The sequence below is a fragment of the Thermobia domestica genome, chromosome 1 (assembly GCF_964235325.1).
Source record: "Thermobia domestica chromosome 1, izTheDome1.hap1.1, whole genome shotgun sequence".
Taxonomy (NCBI): Eukaryota; Metazoa; Arthropoda; class Insecta; order Zygentoma; family Lepismatidae; genus Thermobia; species Thermobia domestica.
Genome location: NC_137454.1, coordinates 317,009,503 through 317,027,272, shown reverse-complemented (window position 1 = coordinate 317,027,272; position 17,770 = coordinate 317,009,503). Strand labels below are relative to the sequence as shown.

Genomic DNA, 17,770 nt, shown 5'->3' with positions numbered 1-17,770 from the left:
TCAAGTCTGAAGGGGCCACGAAAAGTTTAGGGGAAACAAGGCTCCCTAGCCCTCCTCTAGTTGCGGGCCTGCTGTCTGAAGAAAAAGGATTGTTCAGGTTCCTCTGCCACGGAAATTGGTATGCAAGCAAATCAAAAAATAAATTCGGCGAATATTACTAACGTCGAGTTCTCGACGCGAGTCAGAAAATAGCTACCTGCCTTCTATACAAGAAAGAATAGAATAGTAAAAGAGTTGAAGATGAAACAAAGGACCACGACATAACTGAAGAGACACTTATAACACCACCTGAAGGACTTATACATTTTGTTCCTGGGTGATTGTGCAAAACAAAGCGTAGGCGTCTCGGAAGGTCGAAGTCAAAAGAACAATTTGTTTAGGAAATCACTACATTACCAAAAGGAAAAAAAATATTACTTGTGTAGCGTTTCTGGTGATTACGTTTTTTATATCTTCTGCAGTAAAGCTTTTTATTCTTTTTTTTTGTATTTCCTAAAATTAAGTTCATTATCCTCCTTACTTTTCAATGATCTTCAGTTGTTTTTATTAAGAGTGTATTTCCTTGATAAAACGTACAGTGGTTTACTTCCTAAATAAGTTAAATTTTTAGTGGAACGCTTCCGTCTAATATTTGGCTGGTTAAGTCCTACTGTTACTGGTGTGCATTATTTAAATTTGTAAGAGGTCAAATATTCATTCAGTATCTTTGCATTTGAAGTACGTACGGTACGTCATATATTTTTAATTACTTACTGTAAGCGAATTTTATATTTATTTGGGTTGAGTATCAACATTCATTAAGTGACGAAGCTGGTTTATCTTTTTCTAATGGTTACTCTTCAACAGTTGTCCTTACATAGGAATTGTATGTTCTAATACTAAACATAATCTACCAAGACTGTTGGCATTATTTTCAAGAGTGAGATATATTCCTTTACGGGATCAGATGAGAAATTTCCGCCCGTTCAGGTAACCACTTGAAATCGTATATATTGCTTTTATGTCAATGTTTAAGAATGTCTGCATTTCACAGCATCACCTGCCGATATCTGTCGATCGTTTAAAGAACACCATCAATATTAATGGCAACAACAGACGTGTATGGACGACTTTTACGTAATTCATCATGTAAAACGTGCGATCACACTAGAATTCGGAAAACAAATTGTCCACATTTCTATTGAATAATACTGTAACCCCAAAAGTGAACTAAAGTTGCTTGATGCATTGTTTTGGTGTGAAATTACATTTGAAATCATTTAAAAAATCATTGCCAGAAAGTATTCACGAAAAGCTTCAATTTTTCACACAACAATATTTTAAACTACTGCGAAGAATGAACGAATGACAATCAGATTGTCAAAGATAATTTAAACTAGAAAAGTGTATCTCGATGAATTTTATATTAGCGGAACACTAGCGTTACTATTACCTGCGGTTTGCAGAAACTTTTCCAGCAGCCCACGTAAAATAGAATTCATTAGTTTCATCAGAGAGACAGGAAGCAATAAAAACTTCTTGCTACTAAAATTACTTCGATGGTTATATTAGAATAGTTATTAATGTACTAAGAATTTTACATATATATATATATATATATATATATATATATATATATATATATATATATATATATATATATATATATATATTATGTAGTGATTAGTGTTCTGGAGGACTTGCATGTAAACCGAAACATTGCTTTACGTGTAGTTACCAAAACTTTATAATGCAAGTGTGGTATAGGGGGTTTGGTAGCAAAATTACATAATATTTATCACGGGATATTTACTTCTATAGCAAACTGCTCTAAGCTTACTACTAATGGGAGCAGATGACACAAAAGTACACTTGGTTTAGATTACTTTAGCTATTACACTGTCTTTTTTACTTATAGAAAACACCAATCTGTAGCTCACTTGCACTAGCTTAGTGTGAAGAGACTCCCATGGAAAAAGGAAGTAAAAATATTGTCGGTATTACTGCGCGGTATAATAGTTGCTGCTATATGTATTCACTTTGAATCGTAAGAAAATAATAAATTTGTCGCAAAAAATCCATTAACGCTTCTATCTACCGTTATTGATCACAGTTGGTAGCAATATTTAATGCCGTACCTTTTACATTCTCTAGTATACATTTTACCATCTCCAACCAATTCCGGTTTTAGAAGTCTCGGAAAAGTGACAACTTCTGAACGAATAAACCTGTTTATTTCAATGAACGTCGTCGTTTTGGAATCTCGTTATGGTAACAGCTTCTTCACTCTTCCCTTGTGTCGCTCTTTAGCTCTCTTTACGTCTCAACTTACTGCGTACGTCAGTCAGAACAACCAAGCAAGCAGGTAGCCAAAAGTTTTCTCTCCCTCTTTCTCTATTTGTTGTTTCTCTTCCTACAAGTTTCCGTGTCTTTTTGTTCTTTCACCATTCGTTTTCAATTTGCTTCACAGGTGGAAGTGGTGCTGATGTGATAACAGTATTAGAAAAGGAAAGAGCAACAAAATATCTTGCCAATTTCCGAATGTAATTTGCAGAAGAGTGTAAATTCTCCTCTGGTAATACTTAAAATGTCTTTCCTATGTCAAAGGGACTTCCACACATGAGAATGTTAATGTAAAATGCAGGTATTATTGCGAACTTTTTTTTTTAAAAAAAAAAAAAAAGAAAGAAAGAAAATGTGATCTTTTTCTCGGCGGATTTAAGGCAATAAGAATTCTGTTTTAAATTATTTTCACAGTGCAAGTTGCTGTAAAGGACTTCAAAACAGATTATACAAGTCACAGTATTGCTAACCACCGTTCTCTCGTTTTGTTTAAAAATCTGTGTCAAACATCGAAATAGGAGGGGAGAGAATAGAACAGGTGATTAGTTTTCGATACGTGGGCACTATTAACTACGAACGTGAAATAAAAGCAAGGATAAGAATGGCGAAAGAAGTCTTCAGAAGGGAAAAAAAGTCTGGCTTGTGGGACCTTGTATAAAGAGCTGAGGAAAAAAAAACTCTAATTGCTTCGTGCGAAGTGTCATATTATATACAACAGAAACACGAACATTACACAAAAATTATGAAAAATGACTGGGAACTTTCAAAATGTGGATGTGAAAAAGAATTGGCTAGGTCGAGCGGAAAACTAACGAGCGTATGTAAGAAATGGTGAGGGGAAGAAAAACTTTAGATATTATTAAGAAGAGGAAAAGAAACTGAACTGATACATTGTGGAAGGAGGAAATGTATCTATCATAAGGGACGCGCTAGAAGGTATAGTGGGAAGGACGAAGGAAGCTACAAGTGATGAACAATATCAAAATATAACAATCTACGTGAAGAGGAAAGACCATGGAGCATGGAATCTTCTCTGTTGCAGCGAGTGACCTGCCAGTAATGGCAGAATACCTATGATGATGATCATAATGATTACGAGAGCGAGGTGTGGGTTAAACTACACATTCGGCAGCACAATCGATACTACCCAGTACCCATCAGGTATAAGTTTTAAGGTCTGTATGCATTAGCTTCTGCCTCTCAAGAAAAGATTCCCAGAAGATATTATGTTCTTATCATTCACTAGATTTTAAGTTCACATTTCGTATACAATGCATTTTCTTCTCCTTCATGAAAAAAGTGTTCCAGATGGGTTATTTTATTGTAAAAATGAAAAATAATACGTCGTTCGTTTTTTTTGCAACCAATGGTTGAACGATGGTAAAACTCAGCACAACGGATTTCTTGCTTTACACAGAACACAATACTACGCGAGAGCTAAATTAAAACGTGATTGGCTACTGTAAAACCTCCTGTGAAAAATAAGTTTTCAGTAAGATATTGCAATGTAATTCAGCAATTAAAATATACGTAAGTATTTATAAATATTAATACTCAAAATATGTTCAATAATCACACAGGTTGAAAAGTTAAAATTTTGAGTTTTATTTTTAATATTCTTAAAAGAAACCTAATGGTCTTGGCATAGCAGTTTATCTTTTTAAATTATGTTTCAAGTGAGTATAACACAAGGATGTGCCGCTATTAATCAGTTTGTAGAAATCGAACTACGGTTAGACTAATAAGATAAAAAGCGCAGCTAAAAATAGTCGTTCTTACGCGGAGTTCCTTTGATACACATGGTTGTGGTGTGGAGATAAAGGGACTATGGTAAAAATTTCTATCTTTAACCAAAACGATGATGATGGTATGACGTATTAGTTAAGCATCAACCCAAGAAAATGACATTGACTGCAAACCTATTGGATCATGAAAGCCTCTATATTGAGATAAACAGTTTTTTTTTTAAATTTTATTTCTTTCTTTTCGGTTTTGTTTTGTATCCATTTCAGTATATCTTTTGCCGAGTGGACCTACAGCTCAGCGTGAGATCCGAAACACATGAAATTCCGCCTGGAATCGAACCGGGTCTCCTATGCAAAAGCCATGGAAGACTCAGTTAAATTTCCGGCGAAAGCTTATGGAAAATCTTTCCCCAAAACAAACTAAACTATCAGTTTCTAGAAATCTTCAGAAAAAAAATCTGCCTACGTCACATTATAGGGTTGTTAACAAAATATATATTCATGAAATATAAACAATCTTCAGAGGCATTTTCGAGAAAATCTGTCGAAACAAACTTTAACTCCAAGAATGAACTGACCCTTTTCCAATTTTTCAGCTTGAGTGGCATTCGTCACATTACAGGATGATTAATACGAATCAACTCCCTATTGTTCATTTAAAATTCGTCCGAAAAAATATAAGCCAGGATTAAAATAAGTGTTTTTAAAGGAGAAATGGCATAAACTGTATGTTTATTAAAGAAATAGATATCTATAAAATGTAACAAAATTGCCAGAGCCATTTTTAGACAATCGTCAAGAATACTTACCTCTTTTGGTTATTTTCCAGAAAAATGACATAACGTATTAAGATCTGTTGAATGGTGTATTGATTTATAAAATATAAACTTAGAATTGTTCTAGAGAAGATGGCATATTTTTATTTTCAGTCTTCAGTAAACTACCCGTATTTTTTTTTGGGAGGGGGGTGTAGGTGAAAAACTGAAAAGACGCTCTTAGAAACTCTAGAGAATCTTAGAAAATTCTTAAAACAGCCTGGACACGTTGAAAGTTAAGACCTTCAGGCTAGTAATATATGGTAGATCGGATAAACAGACAGGTATACATACATATTAACTTTTTCGGCATAAGAGCCATGAAACGCGTAAATTAGTTGATAACTGAACTGAAATTCTATTATCTTTGTGAATCCCATACTTCCTTCCCTCCGACCAATGCTCGTCAGTAAAACATACAGAGAAATAAAGGCAGCATACAGAGAATAACACATAAGAGAATAGGATCAGACGTACGAAACGTATGTGGAAACTCCACTGAAGTTGATTTTATGTATAAAAAAGTAACGGGAACACAGTATTGTATAAATTTCCCGAAATTATTATGCATTCTTAGTCACATCAATCTGCACAACTTCACTGCAGTAGCACTATATTTTTTGTAAAGTAACAAAAAATCTTCCATAATTTTGTAAATTTGGGGCCGTACTCGACAGTAGCACTGATTAAATCTGAAACTCAACTATACCCATTTCCTAACCTCTAACAATTGAAAATGAAGCTGATATGAACGCTTTTTGCAAAAATATCTTCCATGTTTTCTCATTCAGATGTCAATTTCATTCTTCCATGCTAGCTCCTAGATGTCTGCTCACAGTCCGACACAAAAGAACATCTCAACTTCGGTCAGAATCCCCGGGTCTTGAAACTTTTGTACTCTTCTTGACTTAATCTTTCCTAAATTCATATCTTCCGCGCCTTTCCGCTTAATACAATTACCATCATTCCACTCACCTATGATATCCTTCAGGAATTACCAAGGAATTTGTGTAAAAGACTTGCTGAAAAGTCTTAGATATCTATCTATCTTATCGTTCGTTCCTTGTTACTTACATTTCTTCATCTCGCATTTTCTTCTAGATTAAAATATATTTAAATATATATATTCTCTAAAGGTGATTTATTCTGAGTATTTGACTATTTTATCAGACATTTTGATCAACACAGTAGTAGCAAACTTTTACCGCATTAAAGTGTTCCTGAACAAGAGGATGGTCATTATATATCTTGTAACTGAGCTCCAAGAGGTCAACGGCTCACACACAGATTCAACTTTTGAAATATTCCATTCTATTAGTTTCTCAATGTAGTTAAGGAAAAATATATAAATGACTGCGTGGAGTTCTCAGTGGTTGAATGAGTAAAATCATGGTTCGACAGGTAAGAGGTTCGTGGTTCGAAACCTGTATCGGAATTGAAGATTCTTTAAAATTCTTAACTCCCCAGATCTTAAGATCTTTCTCTCCACGTTAATTCGACAACTACCTGATGTGATCCTTGCAGTTCGGAAACATTCCTTCTGTCAAGAAATCACAAATTTCGTCATAATATAGATGCTGTCCGATTATTGTTTCTCCAATTCTAAACTTACATATGTAATCACTCCTCTCTCTCCATATCTGAATCTCTCTCAATGTTGTCCACTTTGAACACACATGGCTTGGAATCAATCAAACCTTCGACTGTTAAAAACCAAATGTAAGCGCTCTAGCAATATGTTATGGTAACTAGATGTTTGTTGCTAAAAGCAGCGTCATTGTAGATTTTGTTCGGGGGGGATTCTCCGCCGTTTATCAAACAATATTTTGTGACACCCAAGGGAGGGTGAATTACATCCCCCTGTCTTGCCCAAATGACGCCCCTGGGACATTTGCTTGCAATTACTGGGAAACAAATTTAAATTATTCATTGAATAACACTCATTTCTGTCTGTAACTTTCAGAGCTCTGCGCCCGCATTACAGACTTGGGAAAGCACAAAACCTACCGCCGTGATTGACAATTTCCATAGTTTTCACAAAAGCATCTTCATAGCTAGATGTAATATGCAGTCTTGGAAGAAGGGGGACAATGTAAATAAAGGCATTTAAGAAACTATGGGAACATGTTGAGACTTCTTTTTTTTTAAAAAAAAATCAGGTTCTTAAAAAGTATTTCAGAAAAAAGCGAATAAAGAGACTGTTTTAAAGCTATAAAACTTGTAAACATGGGTCCTGGTTTTTTTTTCGTCTGAATAGAAAGAGTATATTACGTCACACGGCACAAGAGTATTTTCGACTTTTTTGTAACATTTTCTAAGCCGCGAATAGGATTGCGCCACTTGACTTCCTGGTGAACAAATACAGTGTGCATGGATTTTCTCGAGGCTCTCCAGTTTCCTCCCACTATTTTCATTCTACCATTTTGTTGTCTCATCAGTCTTCTTCAGTCTACACGACATAACCGTCAGACGTAAAACTGAAGAACTTCATTTCATTTCATTTTCAGACATTAAGCTTAACCGTTCACTAGGAACTAGTTTCCCTTTTGAAATATTTTCCCTTTTTTTATACAGCCCCGCTGAGTAGTGGTGAATTGCTGGTTGCATACGAATCGGGTGCATAGTATTCTATGTATTGTATATGGTTGTATCAGTAATCGAATAGTTACAGCCAAATCAGTTCTCTTTTTGTATGTAGCTTGCCTTTATTTTACACATTTTTTTTTTCATTTCGACTTAAGTTGATTATAAAACGAAACACGGGAATTCAATGTGAACTCTCTCTATATCTCCTCCTTGTCAAACTATGTATATCCTTTCCTAGTTTTGAGTACTACTGTCATATTGTCCGAGAGGAAGAACCTGTGTATAGTTATAAAACTTACCTTACCGGTTGACGTTCTCGTCTTTTGGTTTCTGAAACTTCTATAGTTTCTAGTAATCAGAATATCAAACTTCAGGGCCCAGCCTCAAATATAGCATATGTTGAAGAGGAATTCTCACTACTGTCTATTTTTAAAAATGTTATATTTGCGCACCTGTTGTTTATGTTGAACGCTGATACTTCGACGTGTACCATATCAGAACTTCGTGTATGTGTGGTAACCGAACGATACTTTAGCACGAGACATCGGGTTCGATATGTTAAGTTGTAGATCATGTTTTACATAGGTTCGGTTCTGAATGGGGCGTTAAACTCGAAATGAACCAAACAACAAAACATATGCCATATGCGGCAAGTATTTTGTTTGGAAACAATAGATTAGTAATCAACTAGTACCAAAAAATGCTAACTTGAGCGTCAAGTGAAACATTTTTTAATTGTACTTCGTGCTGAATAAACAATTAGTGGTCTTACCTTGAGTGGGAGATGCTCTGAGTAGGATTCCTGTGTATTTAATTTGCATTCTATATTAAACTGCTGTCTGTGAGGTGTGGGGCCCGGGTACAGTTCCTGATAAGGTATACAAAATATCTCCGAAGAATTCAAGTAACAATTCAGTTCCACTTTTAACACTAGGCACTATCTTATATACAGCACCAGTGTTTAGAAAATACGTTAATGGTGAATTAATTGATAGAAATTAAAGTTGTTAAGTCCACTTTTCGTACACTTCCGTTGCTAAAACTGAGTTCTATGCTCTAACTTGACAATTTCTAACAATTGTTTCTTTCATATTCCACATTTTTTGTTGAGTATTATATGCTTTTAGATTTCCTCGAAACAATCTTTCTAGCACTTGGTTTCCTGAACGAACGATCAGAGGTTCTCATTCTTCTAGAACTCAGTGCCAATAGTGGCTCACAATGTCAGAGGGTTTCTATATTATATGAATCAGTATAATGACATATTAAACTGCTAAACCTATTTAGCTCACATCCATAAACTTTTGAAACTTAAATATGTTTTTTTTTATTCACCATAACAAAATGACCTAGAAACTCAAATAATCATACCCTCTTTGAAGAATTAGAGAGTGAGAGTGAGTGAGTGAAACTCAAATAAGTCGACACGTATTTACGAATCCTTCGGTTCCCGAACAAGTTTGACAAAACTTCTTCCTAGGCTTATGAACATCATTTCCAAATACATACGCATACACACGCCTCTAGACAATTCTACGTACCCGGTAGTCCTTTCGCGCGTATTCCGTGAATCTTATCTGTCACAGATCTGTGTTAAAAAGATAGTTTTTTTTTTAATTTTCTTGTGTTCTTTTAAGTTTGAATACTGTTTCGTTTAACTGTTACTTATTTCTTTTTAAAAAAAGAAGATAATTTTTATTCTATATTTCTCATGATAGGAAAACAGAAAAAGTAAAATAAATAAATATATATATATATATATATATATATATATATATATATATATATATATATATATAAAAGATTCCGAACTGTTTCTGTGGTTAGAACAGTTCAAGTGAATCTGGATTAATTCGAATATTCCTATGTGTTAATTGTAATACAGGGATTTTTTTTCAAAAAAAAAAATGCAGAATTGAAAGAATTAATTTTTTAAAATAACAAATGAGTTCTTATTTAAAATAATAACTTTTCCACTAAACAAGAGACTCCAAGCAAAATATGAATATGGGTTACTTGAAGGAACAGCTTGAAAGCGTTGATGTTTCCTGATGGATCACAGAAAACTAGATTTTTTTTTAAAGATTAGATTGAGTGATTTTATTTCTTTATTATATTACTTTGTTGCTTTCTGTTGATATTTTTTGAGCTATCGTAGTTAAGAATTTCTTTGGGACCGTTTTCAAACTTAGTTTAAGAATGATAGGTTTCAGAATTGCACCTAGACCAGTGGTTCTCAACTTTTCTTTGCTGACGAAACACTTTATTGAACTTTCAGGGGATCGTGACACACTTTTTTATATTATAAATAATAATATAATAATAATAATATCTATTATAATAGTGAAATTATTTTTACAATGACTTTATGTAGCACTGAGCATTATTGCTACTGCTGGAGGTGTTGACTGGTACAGTCTGTCTCGATTTTAACTTAGTTAAATTCTTTACGATTTTTAAATCTAAAATTTCGCGACACACCTTACAGGACTGCGTGCCACACTAGTGTGCCGCGACATATCGGTTGAGAACCACTGACTAAAGGGTCCAAATGGATGAATCGAGTTGCGGGATGGTACATAGTGCTCCTAATAGAGGATGTGAAAATGTGTGTATGCGCAAACATTCTTCTCGGGCATGTTACGGTGATATAACAATAGTGTATCGTTATTATTGTATTAATCAATACTTTCATATGTCTAATCTATTTTCTTTTCTCGTTTTAGGTAAGTTCATCATATATTGATAATTTCGAACTTGTGCAAAATGTTACTATACGTGAGTACTCATAAAACTTAATTATCTTAACGTATAATTTTTTCTAGGATCGTATTTTACGAGATTTTGTACTAAAATTATTCTTAAATATACAAATCAGTTGTTTTCAGATCTGAACTTAGATTCAGAGTCTCAAGATTCCCTAAGTTCTCTAGATTTTAGGCTGAATCCTTACTAATATTTATTTCCTGTTACAAATAATCCCAGATGAGTAACCAGCGAATAGCGTTGAGGCTTTTGAGCTTGTGGGACTTTGACGCCTACAGCCTAAAGTTAAACCACCATCTACCCAACTGTGGCTCTAGACTTAGTGATTAAATAAATAAATAAATAAATAAATAAATAAATAAATGTCTGACTTCACTGCGAAAGGGTCTTTGAATTATTTCAATTGCCTAAATTTTCGAATAAATCTACAATATATTATTAATCGTAATAGTTCGATTGCTATGATTTTGTATTCTAATCTTCAGAAAAGAATATTTGCATTTCCTCTGTTTTCGGATGGAGCTTTGATAGAATTATCAACGGCTTAACTTCCTAGACTAAAACAAAAAATCCAAAATATGATCTTGTTACTTGCTTAAATTGTATATTGAACATTGATTATTCTTAGTACGTATGTCTAGAAAATACTTGTCACAATTTCAATATTGTGTAATTATTTAAATTTTTACGCCACATATACACTGTTCATATTTACACATATGTTATCTTATTCTTTACTCGTAATTATTGTCTTGTATAAAACTAAATATAAGATTTGTTATCAATTCGGAAGTACTCAAATTGAGCAGATTAACTTGCATGCGCACTTGGTTACTATCAGTAAATCCTTAAACAGAATGTGCTTAAATTCTGCTCTAAGATGATAAACGTAACCTATAGTACAAATTATTATACTATAATATAAATTATTTACAAATACGATTTAGGGGCCGTTCAAAAATTTTGTGGCCCATGATTCGAAAAACTAATTCTTGGTCAAGATCGCAATCTTTCGATTCATTTTTGATCATTCCTAAAATTCTTGTTCGCCGCCTGAAATTTGGTATTTAATCAATGCTGGGAATCCGCAATCAGTAATAAATCATCAGTATTCGCTATTTTCAGAGACTACGATGTTACATTACCTGTAACCTAATTGCTTATCATACAGGTTTTTTTTATTATATTATCAATAATAATATTAAATGAGAGGGGACTGAGGGGGGTCCCCTATTGCACCTCTCTCTACTTTATGCCAAGATTCAATGCCACTAAACATTGTATTGTTACGTTGCTATAAGCCTTTTATTAACTGAATGTGGTTCATGGCGATTGTTTGTTCTGCAAGGCACATTGTATAACGTTACGTGGCATCGTATCACATGCTATGGTAATATCCATCTAGCAACCATATGTCGGTTTTCCTTTTTTTTCTTAACTTTGTCCTGGTATCAAACATAAAAACTGAGTTTCCGTAAGGAATTCCATGATAGGACATCATATAACAGTTGCAGCCTCAATTCCCCTTCCTTTTACGTCAAATTAAAAGAAAAACCCTTAGTGGTACCTTATTATAAATCATATGAACCGTCTGAACTTCATGTTTATAGTTTAAGAAATTTGGCTTAAAGCATTTGTTAGTGTTTGTGAACAGTCAGGACTACTGTGTAGAGACATTTAAACTTATGGGCCTTATGCAGAGTCGTTCTGGTGCGTGATTAGTGCCATACTAGAGAGTTCAACTAACATGTTTCCTGGAGTAGTCAGGTCTTAGTATGACGCTAATCATACGTCAAAATGACTCTGCGTAAGGCCCTATATTTCAATAATGATGCCACTTGCACGAGATACAAATGACCTTCAAATCTGCTCAATTTTCTATCAGCCAATCTGGCGCATCGGAAATTCTAAAGCGTTGGAGAGTGAATGGGAGTCACGTAATTAGAAGTACGAAAGTTGATCATCATCGGTGATGAATTATTATAGATAAGACCCTCGATGGGCATTTCAAGGCAAAGTTCGAAATAATCCTGTAGTGTGTTTCCGCACTTAAGTCGTTGACTTCAACAATCTTAATAGCATGTACGTTCGTCGAAAGTGCCTCTTATTTTTACAAAGCAAAGACCTTTTAGATTACACTTTACAAGGATTGAAGCAGAATGGTAATATTTCCAGTGGAATAAAATACTATTCTTTTACAAAATAAAGTCTTTTTATTTTTTGCATCTGTTGGAGTCGTAAAAGAAACGTTCCGAAACATGCAATTTCCACCACGAAATACGGTGAGAAATTTTTGTGTGTGATTACTTTTGATCAAAATGTGAGCATTAACAGAATTAAAACAAATGGAAGTGAACTTTGTGATGGACAAACACCGTGTGCGTGGGTTTTCTCGGTTCTCCCGTTTCCTCCCACTTTCTTCATTCCACCATTTCATCCATTAATCATCATCATCGTCTCCTTTAGCCTAACTGGCATAACCGTAGGACGTAAAACTCAAAGATTTCAATTTTTTTTTCATTAAAACAAATGGAACATATGGATATTGTTCAGAATAATACGATGATCTGAAGGATATTGTTGTGGTTGGATTTTCCAATACATTAACCCTGTAAATATTGGCTTTATAACAACAGTGTTGACTAAATATTGACCAGTGTCACCCATTATGCATAAAATTTTCTGAAATTTAGGTGAAAAATTTGTTCTGTGGCATGTGACATCAGCCAGTGAGCTCGCAGTGCGCTGTTACTAAACCTTCAGGGAGGAATCTAGTCATTCACAATTGTCCACAAATATTAACAAAATCAATTATGAACGATTACATTCCTCCCTAAAGGTTTAGTAACAGCGCACTGCGAGCTTGTTGGTTGATGTCACACGCCAATTCGGGTGACGTGGACTATAAAAGAGAATAGCATATATATCTCGCTGTGATCCAGTCGCTGCTGTGGTCAGTGAAGAGTCTATTTCAGGCCAAGAGATTACCTACTAAGGTGCAGTACTCCATAAACTAAATCAAGAAATCCTAATGAGCTAGTTTCGTGATGTTTTCAAGTATACAGCATTGTACATTTTGTTGTGTTATACAGGTTTGTATATATATTTAGTTAAGGTTTTCTTTCCTGAAATATGGTTCCCGAATGGTTTTGCAAAAATTTAACGGAAATTTGAGTGTTTTAGTAGCAACTGAGTAGAGTTTTTTTTCTGTAAAACGCTAATGTGGCCAACATTTCATTGTGAGTTGCACTGTGTATGCAAATCTGAAAATTAAGGAAGTTGAATTAAAGGATTGTATTGAAGAACTAAGTTATTACAGAAGGTATGCGTAACTTGGTATATGCAGTTTTTCTGCTTCAGAGTATGTGAAGCAGTCATTCTGTCCCACGAATTAAGGATTCAAAAAGAGCTGTGTCATACCATGCATCGCTAGTATTATATTTATGTATTACTTCGTTAATAATAATAATATAATAATAATAATAATAATAATGAAAAAGCAGTCACTGTAATTAATAATTGTGTAATTAATAACGCTATTAAAGTTACCGTATTACAACTCTTAAAAGAAGTCAGCAACTGTTTCCGATAGTTATGTTGTATTTTTTGTCATTACATCACTTTTTTGGTTTCTTTATTTAAAATCTAATATCCCACTCCAGCTATGAAAGTTACAGCAAAACTGTTACTTTTCCAGCAAATCATCCTGTGCTCGGCTGACTGACGTTGTGCTCGGAATCTCGTTACGTTAACAGCTTCTTTGTTTCTCCCGTCTACAACTCCTCTATTCTCTTTCCAACTCTCTACGTGCAACTCGAGTAGAAGAACGAAGGAAGCAGATAACCTCAGTGTGCTCTCCCTTTTCATTTTTCTCTGTTTACCATTTTATTTGTCGTAGATTTTTTTTTTTTGCTTTCTATTTGCTCCGTAAGTGTAAATAATTGCAATGTGATAACGGAATTCCAGAAACAAGGAAAAGCAAATAACTTGGCGATGAGTGAACTCAATTTGCACAACGCTGACGCTGCTTTTATGGTGATGCTTGTATCTCTGACAAAATATCCTCGACATGGGAGAATTACATTAAAATTGAACGCCTGTCTTTTGCGTATAAAATACTTGTATTATTTTTTTTTACAAAAATAAAAATGTATCCATTAAAAAGCGCTATAATTATTGTTGTTAACTTTCGTTTGCGTAACTACGATTTTCTGGTCAATTTAAACTAGGTTTATATTAAGACATACTCGTGAAAATTAAATGCAAATGGAAAAAGAATAAGTTGTAAAATTTATAAAACGAAACAAATCTCTATAGTTAGTATGCGGCACATTTTTATTTTCATGCAACCACTTAACCTAATTTTAGATTTAAAACTAAGGTGTGCGTAAATTGTGGAAGTCTTCTAAGAAGAGTATCTGTTTTATCCAGCATCAGGGGAAAAATGGTAAAGGTGCAAAGCTGTTATATCCAGCATGAAGTGACTGAAATCTACCTGTTCTGATTTTGAATGTTAATCGCAACAGAACAAAAAACGGTGAAAGAAAGCAAAAGACTGTCCTTTTGATATGAAGTTAGCCTTTCAAGGGTAGACTAGTTTTTTTCATCTGTGAAGCAATGTTCAGATATAAATACTGTAATGCTGCAGCTAACATTTTATAATACTTTTATGATAAAGAAAGACCTGATAAGATTTGGCCTTGAAATGAAATTCCAGGTTTCAGTACTGAATCTTCTCTCTACCAAATTCCCTCGTAATAGTGTTGATAATGGAAGAAAGTTTGCAAACATTTAATTTTTTCACTTCTAATTTAATTGTCTTACGCTGTTATTGAACTAAAATATTGAAAATGTCTTAGTATCTTTTCTATTGTGACCTTGAATAGTTTCGAATAGATAGAGAAGTATTTGATAAAACGATATTTACAGGATACGCGACATTTTTCTGTATATAGTGGTATAATTTCCCTTTTCAATATGGACTCCCGTAGACCAAAAATCGTAATAGAAATTGTGGAACGGTTTTCTTTTTCATATGAATGTACCGTCTCAAGAATAAATTCAGTCTCGATGGAAAGTTCATTGAACAATATTTATCTTCCATCTCTGGTTTCAGTATTGATCGCCATAGAGCAAAATTGCTAGTAAATAGCAATAAATAGTCTCCTGATATGAGTTTTGGTCCCTCTATTCAAAGAAAGTACCAGAAATCTAAAGAGACCTAAATTTCTACAACCAATAGTAATTTCTATCTTCCCCTTTCTACCCCTCTGTTCAAACCGGAACTGATAAATCACTTCTGGTTAGAATAGTTGATCTCTATTACTTGTGGTTAGAATATTTGATCTCTATTACGTCTGGTTAGAATATTTGATCTCTATTACTTTTGGTTAAAATATTGGATCTCTACTTTTGGTTAAAATATTGGATCGCTATTACTTTTGGTTAAAATATTGGATCGCTATTACTTTTGGTTAAAATATTGGATCGCTATTACTTCCGGTTAGAATATTGGAATCTTATAACTTGATAGTTTCTTAATTTCATGGTATGAAGCGAAAGTAATTCGTTCAACAAGATGGTATCCTCAAGAATGCTTACTGTTGGAACATTTCAAACTGAGATCATATGCTAAGTGCAGGTGCTTTTTCTTTAAGCTTAAGATTTTCAAGATATTTTGTTAGTTTACTAAGAACGTAATATCTAAAATCAGTTTTCTCGAAAACTGTTCCCGATGATTTTCTTACAGAAGAGACCATATACTGACTTCCAGTCGCAACGATAACGAGGAACTCACTGACAGACATGAAACTGAAGCACTTTACGGGAGAGAGAGGCACTAAGAAGTTCAAGTGCCACCACCTGTTGCGAAAAATATAAACAACAAGTAAACAGCACCAGGAATCTGAGACTGTGCCGCACTTATGAAGGGTTAATAGTATTTGCTCTATGAAGAACTGTTATATTGCGTCTAGTTGGTCTTATTTCTAGTTGAAATATTCACAGGTTCTGTGGAATGAAAATTAAAAATATTTATATATAATGTTCATAAGAATGTAAATCATAAGAGGAATGTGAGAAAATAATAAAAAATATATTACTTTTGTTGTAATTATTTTGGCTCATTCCATTCATAAAAATTTGATGTTTTTTGGTGTATATTTCATTTACGGCTCAAAAAGTATTTTTAAGGTCAATAATTGAAATGATCATAGTTGTATATTGATAAAGATTATGGTGATATAGTACAACCATATTTAGCTTTAATAAAAAGAAAGTAGTCATGGGATAATGAAAGAAACAAACCGGTCTCTGAGACCAGCCAACTAAAGATGTTCCAGAAATTTGCCACACTTACTAAGGGTAATGAGCATTTAATACATTATGCACTTCTTTCGGAGAATTATTCAAAAAATGACTTTCTAGTATGAACAGGGTGTCAAGTGGTAGATTTAATAGGTCCCAGATACTTTTTTTGTAAGCCGTCCCAACGGTCGTCAGCACTACTGTCAAATCCTTTATGATATAGCCAAGTTAACAATAGTTACAAGGTAAAAAAAAGTTTCTTCAATGTACTGTATATCTTATATGTTAACTATAAAAACTTAAATAGCTTCCGTAGAAAATTATTTCTGGCAAAGTTTTCCACACGAGTGACGACGCACCATAGGCAATTTGGCGGGAGTCTCAAACATGAAAATATTCACAGTTGAATGAAAACACTACGGACTCCCACATTTATCGGAGGTTTTCCTTCACTTTGGCCGACCCTGATGTGAGAGAGTGTTATTCACACAATCGTTCGTTATCATCATACGATTTTTGTAGTATTTTATAAATCAGCTTGTTCCCAGTTATTACAATATGGGATAATCCACTCTCTGAAATTTGGCTTAGGAGCAAGACCAGGTACTTACGGCAGGTGGTAATGACACTGTACTTTTAATGGACAATGGTTGAATCAAATTTAATCCCTTTTCGTTATGCAAACCCGCTCAGTAGTGGTGGAATGCTGGGTTGTATATGCTTCAGGCAAAGTAATGGAATAAATCTACATATAGTCGGCAATAATTTTGAGTAATTGTAGTAATCATCAGCCAAATCTTTAACTGTCTTAGTATACTATTAAGCCATACCTCATATTCTATTGTGCATTCAATTCAAGTGGAGTTAATAATAATGGAAAATACAAAAATTATAGGTTAATTTCGCTTAATGTAGGACTTCATCCACAGCTTAATCTGGTAACTGTGATGCCCTCACTGGCTTCCACCTATTGTCATATTTCCAGAGGATAAGTTAATACAGCTATAAGAATTGGCATAGAAGTAAACATGTATTATTGTATGACTAAACTTACCACCTAGGAAGCTTTGATTTTTAAAAGAGAGCTAAATATTCCATTAATTGGATGTTAAAAGCGAATAACGTACTAAAATTATTCATGTTGTCTACAGACGAACAAATTTATGTTCTACAGTTATGAAAAATCTGTGACATTGAATAAAATCAATTACATTGCTTAAATATTTTTAA

The 17,770-nt window shown here is 33.9% G+C and overlaps 1 protein-coding gene across 2 annotated transcripts in view; it reads left to right on the top strand.

Annotated features, from left to right (window-relative positions):
* Positions 1-16,304, top strand: part of LOC145662550 (uncharacterized) — a 436,952-nt gene extending 420,648 nt beyond the window's left edge. Inside the window, exon 3 of one of the 2 annotated variants that reach the window (XM_081728284.1) lies at positions 15,984-16,304. In XM_081728284.1, the coding sequence (XP_081584410.1) occupies positions 15,984-16,019 (36 nt within the window). In that variant the 3' untranslated portion in view covers positions 16,020-16,304. Of the gene's footprint in view, positions 1-10,194; positions 10,539-15,983 lie in introns of those variants that run through there. The other variant, XM_081728265.1, reaches the window with a different exon arrangement.
* Positions 16,305-17,770: the final 1,466 nt, after the last annotated feature.